At 40.6% G+C, this 25499-nt stretch overlaps 1 protein-coding gene across 3 annotated transcripts in view; it reads left to right on the top strand.

Moving 5' to 3' along the window:
- Positions 1-25499, top strand: part of THADA (THADA armadillo repeat containing) — a 313338-nt gene that overhangs the window by 96483 nt on the left and 191356 nt on the right. For all 3 annotated transcript variants that reach the window (XM_060247508.1, XM_060247518.1, XM_060247527.1), the window contains exons 27-28: positions 18351-18440; positions 21431-21562. In XM_060247508.1, coding sequence (XP_060103491.1) covers positions 18351-18440; positions 21431-21562 — 222 coding nt within the window. The remainder of the gene's footprint in view (positions 1-18350; positions 18441-21430; positions 21563-25499) is intronic.

The raw sequence follows: 25499 nt of genomic DNA, 5'->3' as shown, positions 1-25499 counted from the left end.
AGACCAGGGGTGGCCAACGGTAGCTCTCCAGATGTTTTTGCCTACAACTCCCATCAGCCATGCTGGCTGGGGCTGATGGGAATTGTGAGCAAAAAACATCTGGAGAGCTACCGTTTGCCACCCCTGCCCTAGACTGGTGGTGGAGGAATCCTCATTCAGTCTTATGTGGCTTGTTTCATATTATTTTTTGGATAATTCCAATACATTTCTTATTTGTATATCCAGGGCTGAAGATTTTGAGGAGGGTGACACAAAATGAAGAATATCTTCCCTAACTACCATAGAACCAACTTATATTGTATTTACTTGTTAGTTTCAGTCAAGAATACTTGTGCTGTTTGTAGATAGATTTGTGGGGTGTTTTATTTTCCTCATAGACAGTATACTTATGCTAAGGTTATTTCACATGCTTTCCATCCTTCTCTGATGAACAGTGCTATCAAGGCTGACCTGCCTTGGTCTGTTCCTGTCTCCAAACTGAGACCCTGGAGCAAGCACTCTGTGATCAAGTAGCCAGATTTAACCATTTAATCCTGGCTTAATCATTTATCCAAGTAAGTTTGAGAAGCATTTTATACTGTGCAACTTTATTATCTGTGCAGAAAAATGGTCTTGAATAGTTTGTGGAAGGACAGGAGTGTGGGAACTTTCCTGACCTTCTTGGCAGACCATTCCACAAGGTGAAACCCACAGTAGAGAAAGCATGTGTACAGGCACTTGTTGATTTTGTCCATTTGCAGGTTGTAATGCTTTCTATTTCATTTGATGGAATGTACTGAATAATCAAACATATTTTAGATCTTTCGTATAAATTTAGATTGCCCACATAAATGTGTCTGGACATCATGTTTGATTCTCAGCATCTGTGGATGCTTACTAGAGAATGGGGTCATGGTCAGACAAGACAGATGTTCTTACAAACTTGAGGATAAGCCCCAGATTTTTTGGGGGGAAATGAAATCTAAAAAGAAAAAAAAATACATTGGGAATTTTACACCTTCTAAAATGATAGAAACCATGCCTATAGATGGAAACAAATGCTTTCAGTTGCGGTTCCTAAGCAACCACAGCAGTATTGCCAGTCTTCAAATCTTGGTTTCTGACAGTAAAAGTTATGGGGGAGGGGTCAGGGCCCTTTCCAGGGCTGTTTTGGCCTTTGAGGATGGGCTTCAGGGCACAGGCCTGGCAGCAAGCACCAGTTGACTTTCTACTGCAGAAGTTGAATTTCTCGCCCAGGCCTGGCTGTGTACGCTGTTCAACAGCAGCAACCTCATAAGAGCAAGTACGGTGTAGTGGTTAGAGTTTCAGATTAGAATCTGGGATACTCAGGTTTGAATTCCTACTCTTTTGAGTGACTTTGGGGCAGTCACACTCAGCGTAATGTAACTCACAGGGTTGTTGTGAGGATAAAATGGAGAAGATGAGAATTATGTAAGCCAGGGGTGTCAAACATCTGGCCTGGGGGCTGAATCAGGCCCCAGACCAACTGGCTATCATCTGCTTCCTTCTCCCTCTCTTCTGCTTCCTTCTGTGTAACAGCTTGCTTTGCCAGGCTTGCTCAATTGCACAGGAGCTACAGAGCAAACCCTCTATTTTCTCCATTGGCTGAGGCTCATCCCTTTGGAAGGAAGATGAGGGGAAGGAAAAGCTTGCTTTACCTGGCTATCACAATTGCACAGCAGAGCTACTGAGCCAAGCCTCTCTTTCTTCTATTGGCTGCGGCTCCTCCCCCTCCTGGTCCCCTTGGGAAGACAGGAAAGAGCCAGAGCTTCCTTTCCTCAGTTCCCTAGATCCCATGGGAGAAATACAAAGAAAGCACCTTTAAGACCAATGAGTGCTAATGTTTTAAGCATGTTTTAAATTTTTAAAAAATCTTTAATTGTGTTTGTGTTCTTTATAAAATTTATATCCCTGCTATCTAATCTTAAATAGGTACACATATGGCCCGGCTCAACATGCCCAACCTGACAAGGTCTCATTTACATCAGATCTGTCCCTCATAACAAATTAGTTTGATGCTCCTGATTGAGCTCTTCGGGCCCCTATTGTAGAGAAAGCTGGGGTATAAATGAAGTAAATATTGCTGAAGATGGGCGGATAAAGTTAGGTTGCTGATAGGCGGGATGGGGAGAAGTAAGCAAGAAGTACGAAGTTAAGGATATGGGGGTTGCCATGAGGAGAAAAAGAGGAAAAACTGTGGGAAAGTGCATGGATCTGCCAGCACTATGTTACTGGGCCCGGCCCAGCAGTTGGCACCATCCAGTGGGGCCAAAGTTTTCCTGGGTAAAAGGGTACCAGTGGGATGAAAAAAATAAAAGCTGAGGATAAAGAAGCAGGTTGGCTGGTGGGTGAGAAGAAGAGAGGTATGCAGGAAAAGAGGAGAAGCTATGGGGGCTTTCAGGAAAGCGAGGAAAAAGGGGGAGGGGAAAATGTGATATCCCCTGAAAGTACTTGTGGGTTGTTCCCCTTTAAGGAATGACATAAATTCCAGTTAATTTTGGCTAACAGTTCATTCTTGCTTTTGTGAGGTAAACATTGCTAGTAAAAACATTTCTGATTTGAAAGAGTAATTAACATGTGGCATTCCCTGCCACAGGAAGTGGTGGTGGCTACAAGCATAGACAGCTTCAAGAGGGGATTGGATAAACATATGGAGCAGAGGTCAGTGAGTGGCTGTTAGCCACTGATGGAACACTATTTATCGGGCAGTGATGCTCTATATTCTTGGTGTTTGAGGGGCAACTGAGCCACTTGCCTGATCCAGCATGACTTCTATGTTCTTTTTCTTTTTCAAATCCACATTCCAGAATATTTTCAAAAACATTTTGTTACAAATACATTTCTAGATTCTTGAACCAGTGCAAAATCTGGAATGAAGCAAAGATATTTATTAGTAATTAGTATACTTTCTTTCCTTTACAGTTGCAAGGGGTAGACCATTGAGAACCAGGATAGAAAGATTAACTATTTCATTACCATCAAATGCATGGTTGATGCATTTTCCTTTGAATGTGATAAGCTTTGACTTATGAAAACTTATACCTTAGATTTCACTTGTTTATTTACAAAAATTGCATGCTTATATTTTTGCCTGTGAGGGTAACCAAGCATTTAACTTAAAGCAACATTCTAAAAATGTTCATAAATGTTGAAGTAACATTCATAAAAATAACTATAAAAACAGTTTAAATCAACTCTAAAATATATTTTAAGAGCCCCCAAAAAGTAATACAGACTTGAGGAAGGAAGGAGGGATCTGAGGAATGCCAGACAAAACCAAGAAGTCTTTACCTTCAGGTGGAAGACAGTGACAGACGAGGACAGACTAATACCCATGGGAAGAGAGTTTCAAAGTTAGTGTTGTGACAGCCTTCTTTGAGATTGCCATGCACCTAATCTCAGAAAGGTGGCAGTGGCATCTAAAGCAGGCCCTTAGAAGATAACCTCGGAAGTGAGGTAGGTTTGTATGAGAGTAGGCAGTCCTTCAGGTATGCTTGCCCCAACACCATCACCTTGAATTGTGCCTGGAAACAGATTGGGAGCCGGGACTGGAGTGATATGGTCTCTTCAGCCCACTCCCGTTAGGGTTCTCCTATCCATGTCTTTCAACTGAATACACTGGAAATTATAACAACTGTACAAGTCAGTAGTACCCTTGCACCCTCTGACACTTTCACTGCTAGTACAGAGTCAATGTCATTATGGATGCAAGAGATTATATCTACAGTGTGCTGAACAAAACAAAACGACCTCTCGGAGCCCTTCCCAATAGGCACAGGTGTAAAGCAAGGCTGCGTTCTTGCGCCAACTCTCTTTACGATCTTCTTTAGCATGATGCTTCAAAGAGACGCAGTAGATCTAGATGATGACGATGGTGTCTACATCCGCTATCGCACCGATGGCAGCCTGTTCAACCTGAGGCGACTAAAGGCTCACTCCAAGACAATGGAAAAACTCATCCGAGAGCTACTATTTGCTGATGATGCTGCACTCGTCTCCCACTCGGTATCAGCTCTGCAGCATATGACGTCCTGCTTTGCAGAGGCTGCCAAGCTATTCGGCCTAGAAGTTAGTCTGAAGAAGACAGAAGTTCTCCACCAGCCTGCACCCCAGGAAGATTATCACCCTCCCTGCATCACTGTGGATGAATCAGTTCTGAAGACAGTCCAGCAGTTCAGCTACCTGGGGTGCATCATCTCCTCAGATGCCAAGATTGACAAGGAGATTGACAACAGGCTGGCAAAGGCAAACCGTGCATTTGGCCGACTGCACAAAAGAGTGTGGAGCAACAAGCATCTGAAAAAAGGCACAAAGATCAATGTTTACAAAGCGGTTGTGATGACAACCCTCATCTACGGCTCCGAATCGTGGGTTTTATACCGTCATCACCTGCGACTCCTTGAGCGCTTTCATCAGCGCTGCCTTCGCACCATCCTCAACATCCACTGGAGTGACTTTGTGACCAACACTGAAGTCCTCAAGAGGGCGGAGGTTACAAGCATCGAAACACTGCTGTTGAAGTCGCAGCTGCGCTGGGCAGGGCATATTTCTAGGATGGAAAACCACCGCCTTCCCAAGATTGCTCTGTATGGCGAACTTTCCACCGGCCATCGAAATAGAGGGGCACCAAAGAAGAGGTACAAGGACTCCTTGAAGAAATCCCTTGGCACCTGTCGCATCAACCATCACCAGTGGTCTGACCTAGCCTCAGATCGCAAAGCATGGAGGCACACCATCCACCAGGCTGTCTCTTCCTTTGAGAACGCACGCATAGCTGGTCTTGAGGACAAAAGGAGATTGAGGAAGAATTGCACTGCTACAGCACCAACCCCAAATCAGACTTTTCCCTGCAGCCACTGTGGCCGGACCTGCCTGTCCCGCATTGGTCTTGTCAGCCACCAGCGAGCCTGCAGCAGACGTGGACTACTGCACCCTTCTTAAATCTTCGTTCGCGAAGTCAAGCCGAGAGAGTGAACAAAACAGTTACAACTAAGCAGTCCACCTTCTTTTGCAAACCAAATCCAAGTTGGCCTCTGACCAGTCTGAACAGCTCTGTAGGCATACTCTGCAGACACAATGGTGGCAGAAAAGTATTTTTCTTTGCTCGCACAGAGTAGATTTTAAAATGAGCTTTTGCCCTTGTTTTATCAGATTTGTCCCAATACTTACTCCAGTTTCAGTCTAGCTGCCCCCCTCCCCGTCATTTTATTATCCACAGCCCCTCAGTAAACCTGAGAGAGGTTGCCTGGGATATTTTGTTTTCAAAAATAATACTCTTTTGCCCCTATCCAGTTGGTGAAAAATCTTTGAAAATGCAGTTTAAAATAATGTGACATAAAAACAGGCTTGGATCCAGAAGAGAGATTTTGAAGGACTAAGGATTTCTGCAACTTTCTCTCCTTCCCCTCACTGCATCTTGAAATGCTGCTCTTTGGAGGTCACTGTTCCCTAGGGTCAGCATTTGAGGGAGGCATACTGGCCTACTGTGTGTGGGTGTGTGCAGAAGAGAAAAGGAAGTTATGGTCTGCCTGCCTAAGCCCTTTCACATCATGTTGGATCCTGTTGATGAATTTTGGTTTCTTTTTATTTGTGTCTCTTCTTTTGTGTTTTAACATAAATTCTTTTCACACATTTAGTCATTAGTTGTAAAAAAAGTAAACATGAAGACATTCGTTTCATAGCTTGTCGAAGATTTGTGGTTAGTTATGACTCTTTGTTCAGTGTATACTCAGTGGAAAATCGAGGCTGGTTCCTGTGTGACATGTCAAGAGCAATACTTTAGTGATGTTTGTGGAATGGAGTTTGTAAAATGCAAGTAATTACATGTGCTTTTGGACTGTCAATAGTTATTAAAGAATAAGGATGGAGAAAATTGCCAGAACTATTGAACATCTGTACCAACAGGATTTACTTACACTGTCCTGAAATGTGCTTATTGTCTGTTTAGTGCTTTTGGAAGATGAGTAATGATTGTTCATTTACTGGCATGTTGAGTTTGTACTTCACTGAATTTCCACTAAGCCTTGGTACTGACCAGGAAGAGTGGTCTGGCATGGGCTTGAATTGTATTCCTCTCGGCAGTAAAAATTCTCTAGAGCGCAGCCACCTGTTATGTAGCTGCATGCCTTTAACCACAGCCAGTTTTTTATTTCCAACTTTATATTTGTCTGGTCTGCCTTATTTTTTCTCTATTTTTTAAAAGCTGGATATTAATAGTAGTCTAATTTTCTTTCAAAAGTTTATGAAATTGAATTTAAGACAGTTATAATGGAAGGTATGTTCCTTCTCTGCTGTGGGTGGTACTAATTTGAAACAAAATTCTGATGTTCATGAATTTAGTTGATCCATAGCACTGCTAATTAAGAGCCCCATGGCACAGAGTGGTAAAGCTGCAGTACTGCAGTCCTAAACTCTGCTCACGACCTAAGTTCGATCCTGGTGGAAGCTGGGTTCAGGTAGCTGTCTCCAGGTTGACTCAGCCTTCCATCCTTCCAAGGTCAGTAAAATGAGTCCCCAGATTGCTGGGGGGGAAGTGTAGATGACTGGGGAAGGCAATGGCAAACCACCCCATAAAAAGTCTGCCGTGAAAATGTGAACGCAACATCACCCCAGAATTGGAAATGATTGGTGCTTGCACAGGGGACTACCTTTTCCATTGCTAATTACTCAGTAGTCCTCCCTGCTAAGGAATGGCATTGAGGAATGGCATTGATCACTGGTAGAGTAGATTCTACTGCTATAATGGAAAGAACACAAATGGTTGCAAAGAAATAAATATTCAGCTTTTATTTATGAACCTCTAATTTTCATATGCATATAAAAGTTACTGTGCAAGGACATTGATAGACATTTGAGCAGTGAGAACTGTATTATATATGTTCATTTTAAGACTTCTTGGAATGAGACTTTCCGCTGTGCCTCAGAATATTTTCCCTCCCCTCCATGGTTTACACTGCAGTATCTTGAAGAACCTCAAAGCCTGTGGTGTTTGGGTTAGTCTGGATAAAAAGTATTATGCTGCTGTTTTTGTTAGGGATTTGTTTTCTAATGAGCCTGCAACTGTATAACATTTGTAGTTTGTCTGCAGTGGTTAGCTTTTTTTACAAGAATGGCAACCAGTTTGTCCCAACTGCTATTTGTGTTTTTAATGCTAAAACAGTTTCTCAGTTGTTATATGGGATCCCTATTTGGGTTTGCGCCCTCAATTTCCAACTTGAGCGAATTCAGGCAGCATTTTTATGCCTTATTTTAAGGGTCCCCAACTGTGTCAGCTATGCTGCAATGTGCCTAGAGACTGGAACCTATTTGATTGAGACCAGGGCATGGCTACGAACTATAAAGTTTTGGCTACGCCTACACTTTAGGGCAGACCCTGCTAGTTATATCCATATGATGCCAGCGGATTCCTTCGTTTCCACTTGGTATAGTCAGATCTAGAAGAAAATACATTCCATAGGTGTACCCTTGGACAACCTCTGTATACTAAGTGAAACACAGGCATTCAGAATCCTGAAACAGAGGATCTTAGATATTGAGAAACAGTCCCTTTGTTCTTCTGAACATAATACTTGTTCCCCTTTAGCATTTGATATCTTCCCAGATCATGGGCTGCCTGCTGCCTACCTTTCCCAGATTACTTCACCCCAGTTACGCTCTTTTATGTTAGCAAGACTCAATGTTCTACCCTCAGCGGTACTGTCTGGGAGGTTTCCCAACATCCCTTATCAGGATAGAGTCTGCTCATGTAATGGAAGGCACCTTGAAACGATCGCCCGTGTTTTACTTTATTGTGATTTTTATGGGGAAGTGTGGGACTGCATAATCAAACCTGTTCTGTCTAATTTTTATGGATTAGCTGAAGCGAAGTTAGTTTTTTTTTCTGCTATCTGACCAATGTTCCCATATCACAAAGCCTGGTTGCAAAGTACCTTTTGGCTGCCATAACAATCAGGGAGCAAAAGACTAGCTTCTCTTCTTGATGGTTGACTGCTTTTTATAGGTGAAACTCCATGTAAATTTGCTATGCTGTACTTTTTATTTCTATGCCAATAAAGGTATTTGGATTTGGTTTTGGATATTTTAGTATATTCCAAGCCCTGATAGCATTTCATGCAAGGGCAGGAATTAGGTAACTATTCTGAATAGTAAACAGTATGAGAGACTTTTTGTTTCTGTTCTGCAGTTTGGATGCAAGCCAGTGATAGTGTCGTCTTATGGGCTACCTTGAGGGCTTAGAAATAGAGATTTTTGTGTGTGGTACAGGTAGACGCCTAGTTTAATGAACATATGTTAATAGTTCCATCATGCAGTACCCTTGATGTAATGCAGTTAAGATACTAATGCTGATGTGCTCTTTGTACAAACAATGCATTAACTAGAACCTGAAGAGCTATTTTAGATGCTTAACTCCTAACACTCATTTCCCCCAGTTGTATTAGCCCTGTTCACAAGTGACTGAATGTACATGCAATCTGTACAGTATACATTTGATTGTGTCTGTTGAATAACACTTGTGTTACACTCAGTACATGTACAGCCAAACTTAAATCCCACATTTATCCACATACTGGTTTGTATTTTCATTTTTGAAAGGAATGTAGATTGGCTCTTACAAACCATATGCTGGGATGTACATACATTCACTGTAATATGTGAACAGGGTATTGTAAATTGTTTTTGAAAGTCCTACCAAATTCAGAAGCTGTCATCCATGTGGTTTATTTGTGGGGAAGGGAGAACTATTCCACATAAAGAAACCCCCTTGAGAACTAGTTTTATGGTCCTTTTGTACCCTGGGTATTGTTTTCTTTGTTCTTTATTCAATTGACTTTGTGTGATTTCACCTAGTTCGGTACTTGTAGCCCCACTAGTCTTTGCTAAGAGAATCTCCAAATAATTTTGTGGTACAAAGGATTCCCAGTCATGGGTTTGTTTGTTTTTCTGGTAAATAAAAATTATATTCCTTCCATTCTAAAAAAATAATTATTTGAGTTTCTTCTCTGTTCTGAGTTTTATGGTAAAGTATTTTTGTTTCTGAATGCTAAAATGTGGTTGTTCCAAGAATGTGTTGTTCAATGGTAGAGTTGTGGTATCCTTCAAGATGGTAATTGAGTACATTAAATCAGATGAGAAAGTTTGAGATGTTCAGGAAACTCCTTAAACAGTATATGAATGGTCAGATGTGAAGCAGATATATTGTTAAACACTTAGTAGCTCTATTGTTGTGATTTTTCAGTCCTTCAGCATTAACCAATGACTTTATCTTGAGTTTTTCAAAATGGTTGTGCGGTATCTGATACATTTTCCTCCTCAATCACTGATTTTCGTAAGAAGTGCTGGCTCTCTGCAGCTGTTCTTCTCATGCATAAATACACAAAGGTATCATAAATAGCAAACTAACAGGTATTGAGAGACTAGGGCATAAAAAGAGATCAAAGCAAACAGACCATGCAGTCATTTCAAAATCTTGGCTGACTGCTCTTGTAAATAAGAGTGCTTCTAAAGCAGAAAGCATTCAACTACTGTATTTATATAGGCCTTGATTGACAGTTCAGTTATTAAGTTCATAAAACCCCAGGCAACGTAAACTAGTAGGAATGTTTGCTCTAGCAGTTTCTATCTGAAAGAAAATGAAAACCCAGGTATAATCACTTGTTCTCTGTTTCTCTAAAGTATTTATTTTAGAACTATGCAGCATGAAAGAATGTTTTCCTAAGTCAATGAACTTAAGCTATGTTGGTTGCTTTCTGGAATTCAAGTATGTTGTTATAATTCCTTGCAAAACAAGTGCCACATTTGTGATGCTTAATGATCCTTCTAGTTCCCTTGTCTATCTTTTTCTCAATATAATAAATCTAAATTATTCTTCTGAACTTGCATGAGAAGATAGAAAAATTTGTTTCTAAAGGGTTTTTTTTAACAAGAAACATTCTATATTTTAATTCAACACAATCCTAATCATATTTACTTAGAAGTAAGCTCAATTGACTTCAGTGTAACTTTTTATTAAGTGGATTCAGAATTGCTGCTGTTATTTAAACCCTGATCCCATTCTGAGCAAATCTGAAATGGCTGGGTGTATTGACTTCTCCAGTGCAATCCTATGCAGTTACTTCATGCTAAATCCACTGATTTCAGTAGGTTTAGATTGGAGTAACCCTTCATAGGATTATACTATTGATCTCAGTCAAGTAATTCTAGACAGGATATCCATTTCCACAGTCCTGAACACTAGATCTGCGTCTTTACACATGTGATTAAATGCTTGTTCAGGACTGGTGACATACCATACTCTGGAATGTCTACATCAGAAATCAGTTGCTGTATCATGGTATGTTTTGACAAGCATTTGATTTTAGTTTTGTCCCCCATGCTCATATTAAAGACTTTCACATGTTTCCTGTAGAGATGTACAAACTTTTCACAGAAATGCCCCCCCAACTCACCTGCAGTCCCATTTGCTGTCCTGCACAGATGAAGAGAGCCAGCAGGGCAATGGCAGCCATGGTTGAGCCATGTCCTGCAAGGAGAAACAGGCTGCATGAGTAGCTTGGGGGCTGGGTGTGTCAGCAGTGATGGGGAAATCTGCTGGGATTGGGAGGGCCTATGATGGAGCCTGAACTGGGTCTAGGGGGGAAGGGAAAGGCTGTCAAAGGGAAAAAAGCCCACCACAGTGCCTGGCTAGCTCAAGTCTCAATGAGTTCTCCTTAGCTGAAAGTATTCTTTTACTGAAACTTAGATAACGAATGGCCTACATATGTTGTAGGGAACAGTGAATGTTCCTTTAAACAGAGCACATTTGCAGTAAACACTCTGATGGTTCTTTTTTCATAGATGACTTTTTAACATTCTGATTTTAAGCTGGAGTATTTGTTTTGACAGAACTCTGCTTTGTTAACTCCCTGGCACCACTATTTGGTGCATCCTTAGCAGGTAATGAATGTTTTGCCAGGAAAAATGCAACTCCCAGTCGGGAAGGATAAAAGCAATATCAGCAATAGTATTGCTGGCACAAGAGAATGGTTAAGTTGGTAAAATTTACTTTTCTTTAGTGCTGACTAAATAGAACATTCAAATTGATTAATAAACCATGTTTATATCAGTTATACTATTGAAAAGTAAATAAAATAATGTAGCCTGTTAATTTTTTTAAATTAGCAGAACTCTAGGTCATAGTTGCATAGATGGGATTTCACTTCCATTTCTCCCAAGTTCTATAGTATACTTATGACCAGTATGCTTGTTTGTGGTACAGCATTTGTTTCTGGTAAGCTTTGATAATACATTTGTCTGCGTTTTCCTCCTGACCTGTTATTTCAGTACAGGAAGTTACAATTTGTGATCCTACATTATGGCTGAAGGGATTGAAGTTCACATTAAATGTTAATCTTAAAGAAAATTTTTATGAAGATGTTTTGATGGTATATGACACCAGATAAGTTGGCTAGAATGTATAAAATATTTTGAATAAATGTTGGTAATGTGAACAGCATGAAAGAATATTTTAAATTGTGTGGTGACTTATGATAAAGCCAAAAGCTTCTGGATGCAAATGCTCTTAAAAATGATTATACAAATGAAACTGGAAGTTTTTCTGTTGGGATTGATGGACAGGCAACTTAACTTCATTCTCCTGTAGTCCAACAGATTTTATCATGCTTCCTTTCGGCAGTTCCAGGATTCCTAGTCTGCTGTTATCCCAGAAAGATTTCCTTCACACTAAGGGGATTTTTCCAGCCAGGGTCTTTGTCAATTCCCTTATAACACCCCTGCTACCTCACTTGGAAAAAGAGGGTTCTATGACGGAGGGCATCAATTTCAAGCCAGGAGCAACGAAAGCCGGAGACCAGAGTGACTTGACTCAGGGTCCTGATTCACCTTTCCACCTGAACCCAGATTCAGAGCATCTCTTTCTTGAGAACTTAATTGAACAGAATCTAATTAACTTTTTCACGGCCCTCCCACTTACAGAACAACTTGCAATCACAGTTAAACTGGAAGAGAGACAAGCTTTGGAGAACAAAAAGTGGGCACATTCAGTTAATGCTCTATTTGTATGAGGAGTAAAACAAGGAAGAGAAAGTCATGACAGACTTCTCTTCACCTGAAATAACATGCCAGAAAGTGAGATATAAATGCTTAATTATTTACTTCTGCATAACAAGATGGAGGACGGGCTAGGGTGATGGGCTCCACCTTGTTATGCAGAAGTAAATAATTAAAATTTGTAGCAAATATTAATCTATTTTTATTTAAGCATATCTCACGTTTTTCTTCTCAAAAGAAATGCAAAAATACACTTTAAACAAAGATACACACTATGATGCTCCAATATCCTGGGCTCATGCTGATTTTATTGAATAGTATGGCTTACTCAGCTCTATGCACTAACAGCTAAAGTCCAAAAGCCGTTGGGCTCTTGCTCTTCAGCTCATGTCAAAGACTTCCATCTCTGGCCACACTGTAACAGAGGAGTCACAGATGATCAGCCCGCATCTCATTCAGGGGCAAAAATGCTCTCAGCCTTCCTCTGCTACATCATTTTACAAGTACTGGTAAATTCCTAGCTGCTGTAGCAAGAAATCTTCCTTTTCCCACTCTGAGGGTTGTTAAACAGTCTTCCTCCTGGTTACTGCAAATCTTCCTTCCTTCCTTCAATCTGAAGTTGTTTGAAATATATGAAGGGTGAACTTGCTGGGCCTGGTTCTAACAAATAAACTTAAAATACCGGTCACAGAACAGATCCTTATGAGGCTCACCGTTTACCTCTTCTTACTGTGAAAACTGTCTATGTATTTCATTCCTCTGGTAAACAGTTGAAAGGAGAACAAACAATAACCAGTAAATGCTTCCTCTTATCACATGATTGTTCAATTTCCTTAGGAGGCTTTGGTGAGGAGCTTTGTCAAGAGTTTTTTTTTGAAAACCCTGTCAAAATCTATCTTGACACCTTCAAAGCATGTGATACATTTTCTATGAGCTTAAGAGGTCTCACTTTTTATTAATTTACCTGGGGGAAAATATGATATGAATGTGACATCCTTTAATGGGAATTGTATGGCTGAATTAATATTTGTGTGGGCCACCTCAAAATGTTTGAAAAGTTTCACAGAACTGTGCATGAATTTTAAATACTTTTTATTATCTATTTTTGGCCTTGCTGAAATAATACGTTTTTAATTGTAGTGTTCAACAATGATGTTTAGATTTCAGTTACAAGGTTTTTGAAATATTAAGCTGTTCAAATGGCGGTGCACATATGTAGAAAACATGGCATGTAGCTGTACGAGAAGGGAACATAATGAGAAGCACAGATGTAAATTGAGATAAAGTGATAAGACTATTTTAAGCAGGTTTTGTAAACAATTTTGGAGGCGTTATAAATCTTATGACAAATTCAATATCAGTTTAAATGGAAATGTTTTCTAAGCTTTAATTAAATGAAGTTACGGTGCCAAAATCTGCATCTGAATATTGTCAGTAACTGTTTGTTCTGTCAGTTAGCCATCTCTCTAGTTTCTGTATCTGACAACTTTTGTATATAAAAATTAATTGAGCTTCTAAATTATTTGTGGAAGTTCTGGGTTATTTTAGTCCAGATTATTCATGTAGTGTATATATTGCTATGTAAAACGCTACTTGAAGTATACCTTCCTTTTCTGCAAAGCCATATGTTAGTAATTCGATAGTCAACAAGACTGGAGAGGTTGGAATATATATCTTTTCTCAGCCATAAAGTTTACTGGGTGAGCTTATGATGGTCACATGCTCTCAGCCTCATCTCTCTTACAAGGTTGCTATGAGGATAACCTGTGGTAACCCTGTATATACCTTCCTGAGCTCTTTGGAGAATGGCTAGGTTATAAGGGTAACAAAGAAATGACCCACCAGAACTTTATTGATGGCGCAATAAACCTAAATCAGAAACACCTGAGAAGAAGGCATATTGTAGCTATTTCGTTGTAGCTATTTCAAAATGTATATGCTATCAGCACAAGATTTCTGTATGTTCATTTTAAGTGTTTTTGCAGTTATGTAGTTAGAACAGTTGTGGTTGTATTTTTTCATACATAGTATATTTTTATTTTTGCAGTTATCAGGAATTATGGATTATATCTAAAGACACCCTAGTGGTGTTGAACGTTGCTCTTGCTCATGCAGGAGGGGGGAGGGTTGTGTGATTTTTGTTGACTGACCACTTGAACCCCCTACTTTACTTTTCAGATAGGGCAAAGTGGTAGGAAAATCCATTTTGTGGAAGATCACCTATTCACATTTCTTAGGATTTAGACCTTCAGAATTATAACGGTTCTCTTTTCTTAATGGATGAACATCTATGTAGTCTTTTCTGTATTCTTTTTCTCCCTCATTTGAGAGAGTGAGACTTGAAGCTGCTGGAAGCTGCAATAGGTAGGCACCACCTGATTAGTTTGGAAGCTGTTCCATCTAATGTCAGATGCATGGCAGGTGGCGGTGGTTACATAGGGGTGTGGAAAAGACACTGTGAATTGCCAAGGTCTTCTCTGGGCAAGGGCGAGGAAATGTTCATTGCTATTTTGTAATGCCTGAATCAGATTGCAATATATAGGATAATGTTGCCTGAGAAAAATATGATTGGTGCTAAAAATTCAGGTCTCCTGTTAAACTAATTAGAAATGTGGCCTAGTTGCCACTCCCCATTTGTCTTGAAACTTTCTGGGTGACCCTGGTCAAGCCATTTTTTTCTCTGCCTAATCTTTCTTTCAGGATAGTTGTGAGGATGTAATGAAGAAGAGAAGATCCGTGTGCACCAGCCTGAGCTCCTTGGAAGAAGACCAGGATAAAAATACACTAAATAGTTCTAAATTCAGGGATCTGAATCTAAGGTTATAGATGATATTTCTGTGTAGATAGCTAAACTTGGAACAAGAATTTCAGGAAATGTTGTGGGCAGAAATTGGTAGTGAAAGAGATCACAAAAATGCTAATAGGATACTTTACTGCTCTTCATTTGAACTGCGTAACTGGAAAACAGCAGTAATGCTGAGTTATAGGTCAATATATTTTTAAAGTTTGTACACCATTTTTCTTTTAGCTAGGCACCCTGCTACTCATGCTTAGTCTAACTTAGCCCTAACTCTTGCTATCATTTTGTCAGATGTATATTTTTGTCTCCTGATACCTGTTTTATTTGAAGAAAGAGCTCTGTTTACGTTCCACCTCACATGAGAACTGTTTTAGCATAGTGATTTAAGAGATATGTGACAGAGAATGTCTCCTGTAACCTCTGGCTATCTATCAGCAACAAACTGTGGTTCATTGTGGAGAATGAGGCTTACAAATCCTTGTGCACTTCCATCCTCCCTTCATGTGCCTCAGGGAGACTTTTTGATTCACAACAAACTTTATTTTGAAACTATGTGTGTGCTACCCATGGCTTGTTTGTTGCCCACAATGACTGAACTTTATGAAAGCAGAAAGTCCCGTTCCTAAGTTCCGTGTGAGGCAAAGGAGGTAGAAAGCACATAAACCTGAGGACATACAGGACTTGATTCTCATGACAGGCTGTGGTTTTTACAGTTAGTGCAACCAATGTATAAACAAAAAGGAATCTAGTGAGATTGTAGACTAATTTATCATGGCACAAACTTTCATTAAAAGGACCCATTTTGTGAGATGATGAAATCCATGATCAGTTGTGATAGAAAATTATAATAAGCTTGCTTAAAAATAGTAGCCCTCTCTTTAAAATGTGCACATTGCAGGCTGCTCTTTGCAGTTTCCATTATTAAAATATTCAGTCTGAATTACAGAAACAGTCAACCCTGTTTTTCAGTATTGGAAGGCCAACGATAAGATTTAGAATTGTGCAAGAGTATTTTAGTGGCGGAATACTGCTGTTAAAATGTTGGCTTAGGTCTTACAGTCTGTATCAAATCCAATTAATTTCATTTGTGTGTGTGTCTTAATTGCCATCAAGGTGCTTCTGACTTAGGACAGTTCTTATGGACTCCAAAATGTATTGTCATTACAGCCATACTGTCGTGCTCTGGGTACCTCCCCCGGTCTCCCGGCGCCGCCGTCGCCCCTCCCGGGCACTCTGGGGCATTCCCCGGAGGTCTCAGAAACAGGGGTGGGAGCCAGGTTACTTCACCTCAGGCCCCCCGTTCCCCTCTGGCTGTTCACGGACTCCTTTCTCTCTCTCAGGAGGCAGCCCCACTGTGCACTTGCCAGCTTCCTCCCCGACCTCCTCCTTCCCTCCCTTTATCCCCCCGTCTGAGTCTACCCCCCTCCTGGGTTCTGCCCCTCTCTGGCTCCTCCCCCCCTTCAAAGCCCCAGATGCCCGGGAGAGGCGCGCCGGGGCTGGGCTGCCTGGGCGTGCCTCGGGCGTCTCGGACTTCTGCAGCGTGCTGGGGTGTGGCGTCTCTCGCCACCACGGGTCAGGCGGCTCTCCTCCTCTTCGCCCAGCGCTGGGCTCAGCTTCTCCCTCCTGCTTCTCGACGTCTCCCTCTGGCCGGGCTCCTCGGACCCGGAGACGGGCGCGGTGGCTGAGAGGCGCCGTTCGGGCGGCTGTTGGCACTCCGTCAGCCCAGGTGAGGGGGGGCCGCCGCGGGGGCTTGGGAAGGCGTGGGAGGCTCTCGGGGCGGCAGCGGGGGCCGGGAGCGGCTGGCAGGCGCTGGGGGGTCCCCCTTGCGTAGTCCTCGCCTGGGCTGGGCGGGACACATACTCAGGTCTTTTGCATACTGAGGGCTATGGCTTCCTTTAGAGTCAAGTCCCTTATTGAGTCAATTTCACTTTTATCACTCAACAAATGGAATTTTTTTTTTGGGGGGGGGAACCTAATATTTATATTACATGTATATTTGGGTAACAGATGCAAATACTGTAGTGAATAGTGCCTATGGTAGATTTCCACAATTCTGTGCACTTAGAGAAAGTTCCTGTGCTTGCTTCATTTTGAACATTTGGTTTGATCTGGTTTGCAATGTTTACATAGTGGTTTGTGGTTAAGACCTATTGTGTTAGCTGAGCACTGAAACAATCTTTGCTGTACTATTTGCCATCTGGTGATTTATCCTTGCATTAAAACTTTACTTATTTCACTGACTTTCATAAAAGGAGCTATAAAAAAAGATGTTGAAATCCAGGGCCTCAATTGTAAATATGAAGTTTATTTTCACGTGACAGTTATATTGGTGCAGAGAATGGTTTCTCTCTCTTTTAGTTGTCCACATGTATTTTATTTATATGTCATTATACTATAAACTTTATTTCCTTACCATTGTATTTTTGTTATTTTCTGACATATTAAAGCATGGCTGATAAAATTTAGAAGTGTTCTTTGAAAATAATGGGATGAAATGGGGCTTATTTTATTTGGTGCGTGTGTGTCAAGTTTATGACCCTTAGATTTAACTAATTTTTGTTTTGAAGATATATAAACTGAACTGTCTTGTTCAGTTAAATCTGGTCATAAAGATCTGCCATTCCCTGGCAGATTGTAAGCGTTTTTTAATAATGCTTTATTGTAATAATTTTATTGTAATAATTTAACATTGTTGTTTTACTTGTTATTTTACTTGTTGTTAGCTGCCCTGAGCCCAACTGGGGAGGGTATAAATGCAAATAATAAATAAACTGGATGGAAAAGTGAGACAATTTGTGTAGTACAGTAACCCTTCTTAAAATGTGAGAGACAGCAGGGCACTGTGTAAAATAGCACTATAGGTGTTAATTACAGTTTTGTTCTAATGGAGGTGTATTCATAGCATCTCCATTTGCATACGAGTGGCGTATGAGGGTTCCTTGTTAGGCTTCTGTGCTGGAGTCATCTGGAATGTATCTCTGGATAGTCTTCATCAAGGATTGTGTCTGGGAGCGCTGTGGTGGCCTTCTCCATTGGTCTCACTACTCCTATTGCTCAGTCCTATTCCTCAGGTTGTTTTGAGAGCTCTGATATGGGTGGGAGATGGCTAATTCAATCCCATGTGTGATGTGGATGGTACTTGGTGACTCTGTTCAGGATAGTTTCAGAGGGTAGCTGTAATGGACTGCAGTAGAACAGCTAGGTGCAAGTCCAGTAGCATTTTGGAGTCCAACAAGATTTTCAGGGTATGCTCTTTCAAGAGTCAAAGCTCTCTGTCACATACCAGGATATAGATGGATTATGTAGGATGTAGATAGATTTTTAATCTCAGGTCCTGGAATGTCCCTTCTCTCCAGCAGTAGCACTGACTGCCAATAGAAACCATCAGAAGAGGTCTGCAAAGCAGTGTAAAGTTATCTATGTTCAAATGGGCAGAAGACCTTGTGCATTTTTGAGATTTTCATGCTGTTTTATACTGTAATGTGTTTTTTTCTCTCTTCTACAGAATGACAGGGAGAGAGTTCTTCACTCGATTTCCAAACCTTTATTCATTTTTACTGAATCAGTTGGAAGTGGTAACTAGCACAATGGACAGGTAAACAAAATACGTTGGTACTCTGAACATTTGGAGTTGAAGATGGAACAATAGAAAATGGCTGCCGATGATTTTAAAGCGGTTTGTTCTTCTCCAGTTGCCTCTGAACGTAAAAAATATGAAATTCTAAATTCAGAATTTGGTCTGAATTACTGATCTGCTTCATCAGCAGTAACAGAAATCACTTTCTCTTTTGGGTTTCATTGTTCATACAGCCAAAAGTAAATTTAGACTTTATAAAAACTTTTCAGATCATGTGTATCAGGTGTCAGTGTGATAACTAGTCGTGTAACGTTTTGTATGTAACCTTTTGTAGTCAGATTTTCCATAATGTTGACTCCTTGTTTTGTTCCTCTGTTTTTGTAGCAAATAAGTACATAAAATGCAGAAATAATATTATGGTCTGTATTAATTGTCTATGGAATCTAGGTGTTCAGTTGTTCATCAGTTTTGTGTCCCTTTTCATAACAAATCTTGTAAATTATTAAAGGCTGATAGTGTTTTACCTTTTTGTATAAAGAAGAAATGACTTGACAGTCAGACAAGGCATAACAGAAAAGAAAAACAAGGTCCAAAGGAATTTCAAAATGGGACATACAAACCACAGTAATTTGCAAGCCCAACCAGCATAGGAATACAAGGTTACATCTAAAATTTAGCTAAGAAAAGTGGGGCAAGGTATTTCCCTACCTGACTCCATTTTTAATTTCTTTCTCATTCACTGCTAGGGCCAGACATTCTGAAACCTGCTCAGTAATTGAGGGACATTTGTCAGCCAACAAAAACTCTATCCTTTTGCTTGTCACTAAGTTGGGGGTTAAGAGGAGAGGTTTGATTAGGCGCTGTCGGTGCTGGGAAAGTATCGGACAGTCTAGTAGAAAGTGCCGTATAGAGTCAGGTTCTCTACCACATCTGCAGTGTCTCTGTTTGTAAGGGATACCCTTATATCTACCAGAGACCACAGACGATGGAGATATGTTGAGTCTGACCAACATAAAAGCTCAGCGTTGATGTGGGGTTATTAGATTTGGGAAGTACTGAGCCATGCAAATTTGGGAAGGGGGAAGATCCAAGAAGTGGGGTGAGCATGTACCCCTTGCTTCAGCAGTTGTTAATTGGGAGTCATTATCCAGTATTCTCCTGCGGATCAAGTGAAATATATAAGTTTCACTGCAGTTTGTCAATGAATCTAGATCGATACCAATCAATTTAATTTTCCCGAGCACTGAATAGAACAATTTAGGAGTAAAAGGGTCTGCGAGTAAAAGAGAAATCAGACTGTTGGGTAAGGGGTAGGGAAATGGAGTTGGAGCCAGTATTTGATTGAGGTAGTCCAGATTCTAGACTCTACTGTGTGGAGACCCAGTCGGCACATGGGGTGGGATAACGCACTGAGTTGGGAATGCCCAGAATGCGGTGTAAAAAAGAAACTGTGGTTTTTTTGGTGTTTTTGCTGAAACATTGAAACCACACAGGGATCCCATAGAATAGCTGAGGGAGTAGTGTGGTGCGAAAAATTTGCAAAGCGGCTGGGGCAAATTGATTGCCTTTTTGATTATGGAAACGAGTTAACGCCGATAGCTTGTTCTTGGCCATAAGAAGGGCTTGATCACGATGCATGCACTATTTCAAGTTATAATGGAAAAGAACTCCCAAGTACCTAAAAGATTTAACTTGGTCAAGGCATCTGCCATTAATTTTCCAGGTATGCTGTTTCCATGATTTGGAGAACAGCAGGATTTTGGTCTTATCATAGTTGATGGATAAGGAGTTCTGGGTGCAGTATGAAATAAAAGATGATAAAGAACGCATTAATCCCACTTTGGTTATTAATCCCACTGCTACAGCACCAACCCCAAATCAGACTTTTCCCGGCAGCCACTGTGGGCGGACCTGCCTGTCCCGCATTGGTCTTGTCAGCCACCAGCGAGCCTGCAGCAGACGTGGACTGCTGCACCCTTCTTAAATCTTCGTTCGCGAAGCTAAGCCGAGAGGGTGAGGGATAAGACAGCAACGTCGTCGGCATATAAGAGAACAGAGGCCGTTTTGGAATTTGGTTTAGGGGCATGATAGTGTTTTACCTTTTTTGTATAAAGAAAAAATGACTTTTGAAATAGAATAACAGAATGCTTTACTTGTGGCATCCTTTTTTCAAAATGAAAAATTATTTTAATGCATGAAAAAGATGTTTACAAACATTTTTTAGTATGTGGCATCCTTTATTATGGAGTAGTAGATAGATCCAAGTGGGCAGCTGTGTTAGTCTGAAGCAGTCGAACAAAGTAGGAGTCAAGTGGCACCTTTAAAACCCACAAAGTTTTATTCAGAATGTAAGCTTTTGTGTGCTCTAAGCACACTTCATAAGATGAGAAATCAGGTACGGTGAGCAGAGCTACATATAGCTGGTAGGAGTGGCTTAGAATGCAAAATGGTACAAATTTAAGATCCAGCGACAGAATAGTAAAATTAACAAATTGAGCAAACCCTTGATATGGGTAGCATGAGCGTGAGAAACCAATAAAACAGTAACATGTCAAAATGTGAGAATATCTGTTAATCACTCTATTGTTATAAGCCTGGGCCAAAATGAGGGCATTTCTTTCTCAGAAGTTTTCCCCATCCAACTAATTTACCTTTTAACATGTAACATACATATAGTTTGCCATTAGAAGAAAAATACATTAGAATATAGTGGAAGATGGGTTTAGTATATGTAATGAGATAAACAGCCAATATCCCGGTTGTGTACGTTAATTCAGCTAAAAGAGAAATACATTGTATGATAGTATCACTATATGTAGCTCTGCTCACTGTACCTGATTCCTCATCTGATGAAGTGTGCTTAGAGCATACAAAAGCTTACATTCTGAATGGAACTTTGTTGGTCTTAGAGGTGCACTTGAGTCCTACTTTGTTCTATGGAGTAGTTGGTTTAGGCAGATATTTTTATGATGCTTCTAACAAGCCTCTCAATTATTTTTCTTATGCAGTGAAAGTGGTAAATTAAAGCTCCATCCAAGTTTGTTCCTTTTGCTTTTAATCTTGGGTAAACTCTATCCTTCACCAATGGATGGCGCTTACTCCACCCTCAGCATGGCGCCCTTCATCCCATTTATTTTGAAGTAAGTTGCATGTTTCACTTCACAAATATTTCTTCATTGAAATTGTATTTGTTAGTTCATTGCATTTGCCTTGATGAAATTGAGGTTCCCTGGCAAGACTGAATAAAACATAATTTTATATTGCTTTGCATAATTCTTTTTGAGAAAAAGCAAATAGTTATTTTTGTTGCAAGGTTTTAGTCTGGTTATATTATACAGATCTTCCTCAGTTTTTCCTATAAGAAAAGAAATGGATAAGTGAACACAGTGACAAACACAAATGTGGCACATTTCCCTTTGATACAGGGTAGTGGGAATCTTGCATTTGGTTCTGGATTGAGCCAAAATGTTTATTTAATTTTCTTTATTATTTCATATATTGTACTTTAGACCCTTGATTTTGTGTAGCAGCAGAACAGTTCTATTGTATGCAGGTCAGTAGTTCCTCACTTTGGGTTGTACTTGGCCTGTTAAAGCAATGGTAGACAACTCTAAAAATAATGTACAATTGTTTGTTGTTCTGAGGAGATGAGGTTAGTATTCATTGTTGCTTTCAAGTAATTAGTGTGTGTTCGATCTTGTAACTCTCTTAATAGTTACTGGATTAGAAACATTCTAATTAGGCTTCAGATTCTTTCAGTTCAGCTGAGGTGGAATTTTCCAATTAAGTGGGAGTTGGGTTGGCTTCACTGTGCTTAGATAAATTACACAATGTGAGTCAGATTGAACTCTTACAAGAATAAATATCAATCTCCTATGTGGAAAGCACATTTGTTTCTCTGTGTTAAATGGATATCCTCTTATCAGCCATCCATTCTGCTATTTAAAGCATTGTTTATCCTAGTCCAATTTGAAAACACTATAGTCAATTTGTTCAGATGTAAAACCCTATGAATTGATGTCCTCTAAAACAGAGGTGTCAGACTTATTTGTTATGAGGGCTACATCTGTCATAAATGAGACCTTGTTGGGCCAGGCCATGTGCATCATGAAATGTAATGCCAGGTAGTGGAGATATAAACTTTATAAGAGGAACAGACGAACACAATTTTTTTTACTTGAAATAAAACATGCTTAAAACATTAGCACGCTTACAAACAGACTCTGATAACTGACACGTCTTGCTCTGAATTATTGCATCAAAAACTGGAGACAGTGTCTTTGCTGTAGCAATCTTGAGTATGCTGTTCAGGTGTTGTTCAGATGTGTATTGAAATTCATTGCAGATCACTGCTTTGAGCATAAGACCTAGAGGAAAACATGAAATATCTGAGCAATGCGAGCTTTTGTACATAAGTTGCTTCTTATGCTGGTTAGCCAATGGAGAAAATAGAGGCTGTGCACTGTAGCTTAATTGAGCAAGCCTGGCAAAGGAAGATGTGATGCAGGAGGAAGCAAGAGAAGGAGAAGGAAGAAGTTAACAGTGAGTTGCTCTCAGACCTGATAGGAGCCCTCCAAGAGCCTGATCTGGCCCATGGGCTGCATCTTTGACATCCTTGCTTTAAAACATCCTATTGTTAATGGCCTTGCTCAAGTCTTGCAGAATGAAGGCAGTCGTTTCCTGTATGGAGTCAATCCATCTCATGTTGGATTTTCCTCTTTTCCTGCTCCCTTCAACTTTTCCAAGCTTTATTGTTTTTTCCAATTACTCTTCTCATAACCTGACCAAAGTACAATAGCCTAAGTTTGGTCATTTTAGCATTTAGGGAAAGTTTGGGCTTTATTTGATCTAGAACCCACTTATTTTTAGGCTTTGGAAGTAAATTATGGGCAACTGGTAGCTTGCTGGGGGAGGGGCAGAATTTGGACACCATTAAATATAAGAAGAAAAAGAGATTGAATTTATACCCTGCTGTTCACTAGCCAAAGGACCCTCAGTGCGGCTTACAATCTTCTTTCCCTTCCTCTCTGCATAACAGAAACCCTGTGAGGTAGTGAAGCTGAGAGCAACAGTGGGAGGGCTTCTAGTGTCCTTACCCCACTGGTGGACCTCCTGATGGCACCTGTTTTTTTTGTTGGCCACTGTGTGACAGATTGCTGCCTTGACGTGACTAGAGGGCTTGCGCGATTCAGTGGGGCTGTGGGCTATGCCATGCAAGGCCACCCAAGATGGACAGGCCAACTGAAAACCCAGACAAAATGTGATCCACTGGAGAAGGAAATGGCAAACCACTCCAGTATCCTTGCCAAGAAAACTCCATGGACAGTAACAAAACGCTAAAAGATATGGCACTGGAAGATGAGCCCCTCAGGTCAGAAGGTGCCCAATATGCTACTGGGGAAAAGCGGAGGGCAAGTCCAAGTAACCACAGAAAGAGTGAAGCGGCTGGGCCAAAGCTAAAGGACACTCAGCTGTGGATCTGTCTGATGGTGAAAGAACAGTCCGATGTTGCAAAGAACAATACTGCATTGGAACATGGAATGTAAGATCTATGAATCAAGGTAAGCTGGATGTGGCCAAACGAGATGGTAAGACTGAACATCGACATCTTGGGAATCAGTGAACTAAAATGGACAGGAATGGGTGAATTTAACTCAGAGGATCACTGCATCTATTATTGTGGGCAAGAATCCTGTAGAAGAAATGTTGTGGCGTTTATAGTTAACAAGAGAGTGAGGAAGGCAGTAATGGGATACAGTCTCAAAAATGATAGAATGATCTCGGTCCGTATCCAAGGCAAACCATTCAATATCACAGTAATCCAAGTCTATGCCCCAACCACTGATGCAGAAGAGGCTGAAGTGGACCAGTTCTATGAATATCTACAACACCTTCTAGAATTAACACCAAAAAAATGTCGTCCTCATCATAGGGGACTGCCAAAGTAGGAAGTCAGAAGATAACCAAAACAACTGACAAGTTTGACCTTGGAGAACAAAATGAAGCCGGGCAAAGGTTAATAGAATTTTGTCAAGAGAACAAACTGGTCATAGCAAACACCCTCTTCCAACAATCTAAAAGGCGACTCTACACATGGACATCACCTGATGGGCAACACAAAAATCAGATTGATTATATATTCTGCAGTTAAAGATGGAGAAGCTTCTTACAATCAGCAGAAACAAGACCTGGAGCTGACTGTGGCTCAGATCATGAGCTACTCATTGCAAAATTCAGACTTAAACTGAAGAAAACTGGGGAAGCCATTAGGCCATTCAGGTTTGACCTTGACAACATCCCTTATGATTATTCAGTGGAGGTTTAAGAATAGGTTTAAAGAACTAGAGTGCTGGAAGAACTGTGGACGGAGGTTCATGACATCGTACAGAAGGCAAAAGGCAAAGGTGAAAAGGAAAAATTTGCCTAACTGAATGCAAATTTCCAGAGAACAGCAACGAGAGATAAGGAGGCCTTCCTGAAGGAACAATGCAAAACAATAGAGGAAAATAATAGAATGGGAAGGACAAGAGATCTTTTCAAGAAAATTGGAGAAATCAAGGGAACGTTTCGTGCTAAGATGGCCATGATAAAGGACAAAAATGGTAGGGACCTGACAGAAGCAGAAGAGATCAAGAAGAGGTGGCAAGAATACAAAGAAGAATTATAAAAGAAGGATCTCAATGTCCTTGACAACCACTGACCTTGAGCCAGACATCCTGGAGTGTGAAGTCAAACGGGCCTTAGAAAGCATTACTAACAACAAAGCGAGCAGAGATGACGGTATCCCAGTTGAACATAAGTGAAGCCATGTTGGATCAGGCCAGTGGCCCATCCAGTCCAACACTCTGTGTCACACAGTGGCCAAAAAAATTATACACACACACACACTGTGGCTAATAGCCACTGATGGACCTCTGCTCCATATTTTTATCTAACCCCCACTTGAAGCTGGCTAAGCTTGTAGCCGTCACCACCTCCTGTGGCAGTGAATTCCACAAGTTAATCACCTTTGGGTGAAGAAGTACTTCCTTTTATCCGTTTTAACCTGACTGCTCAGCAATTTCATCGAATGCCCAT

Source organism: Heteronotia binoei, chromosome 1, assembly GCF_032191835.1.
Source record: "Heteronotia binoei isolate CCM8104 ecotype False Entrance Well chromosome 1, APGP_CSIRO_Hbin_v1, whole genome shotgun sequence".
Classification (NCBI taxonomy): domain Eukaryota; kingdom Metazoa; phylum Chordata; class Lepidosauria; order Squamata; family Gekkonidae; genus Heteronotia; species Heteronotia binoei.
The sequence above is the reverse complement of the archived record's forward strand: the minus strand, read 5'-3'. Positions and strand labels throughout refer to the sequence as shown.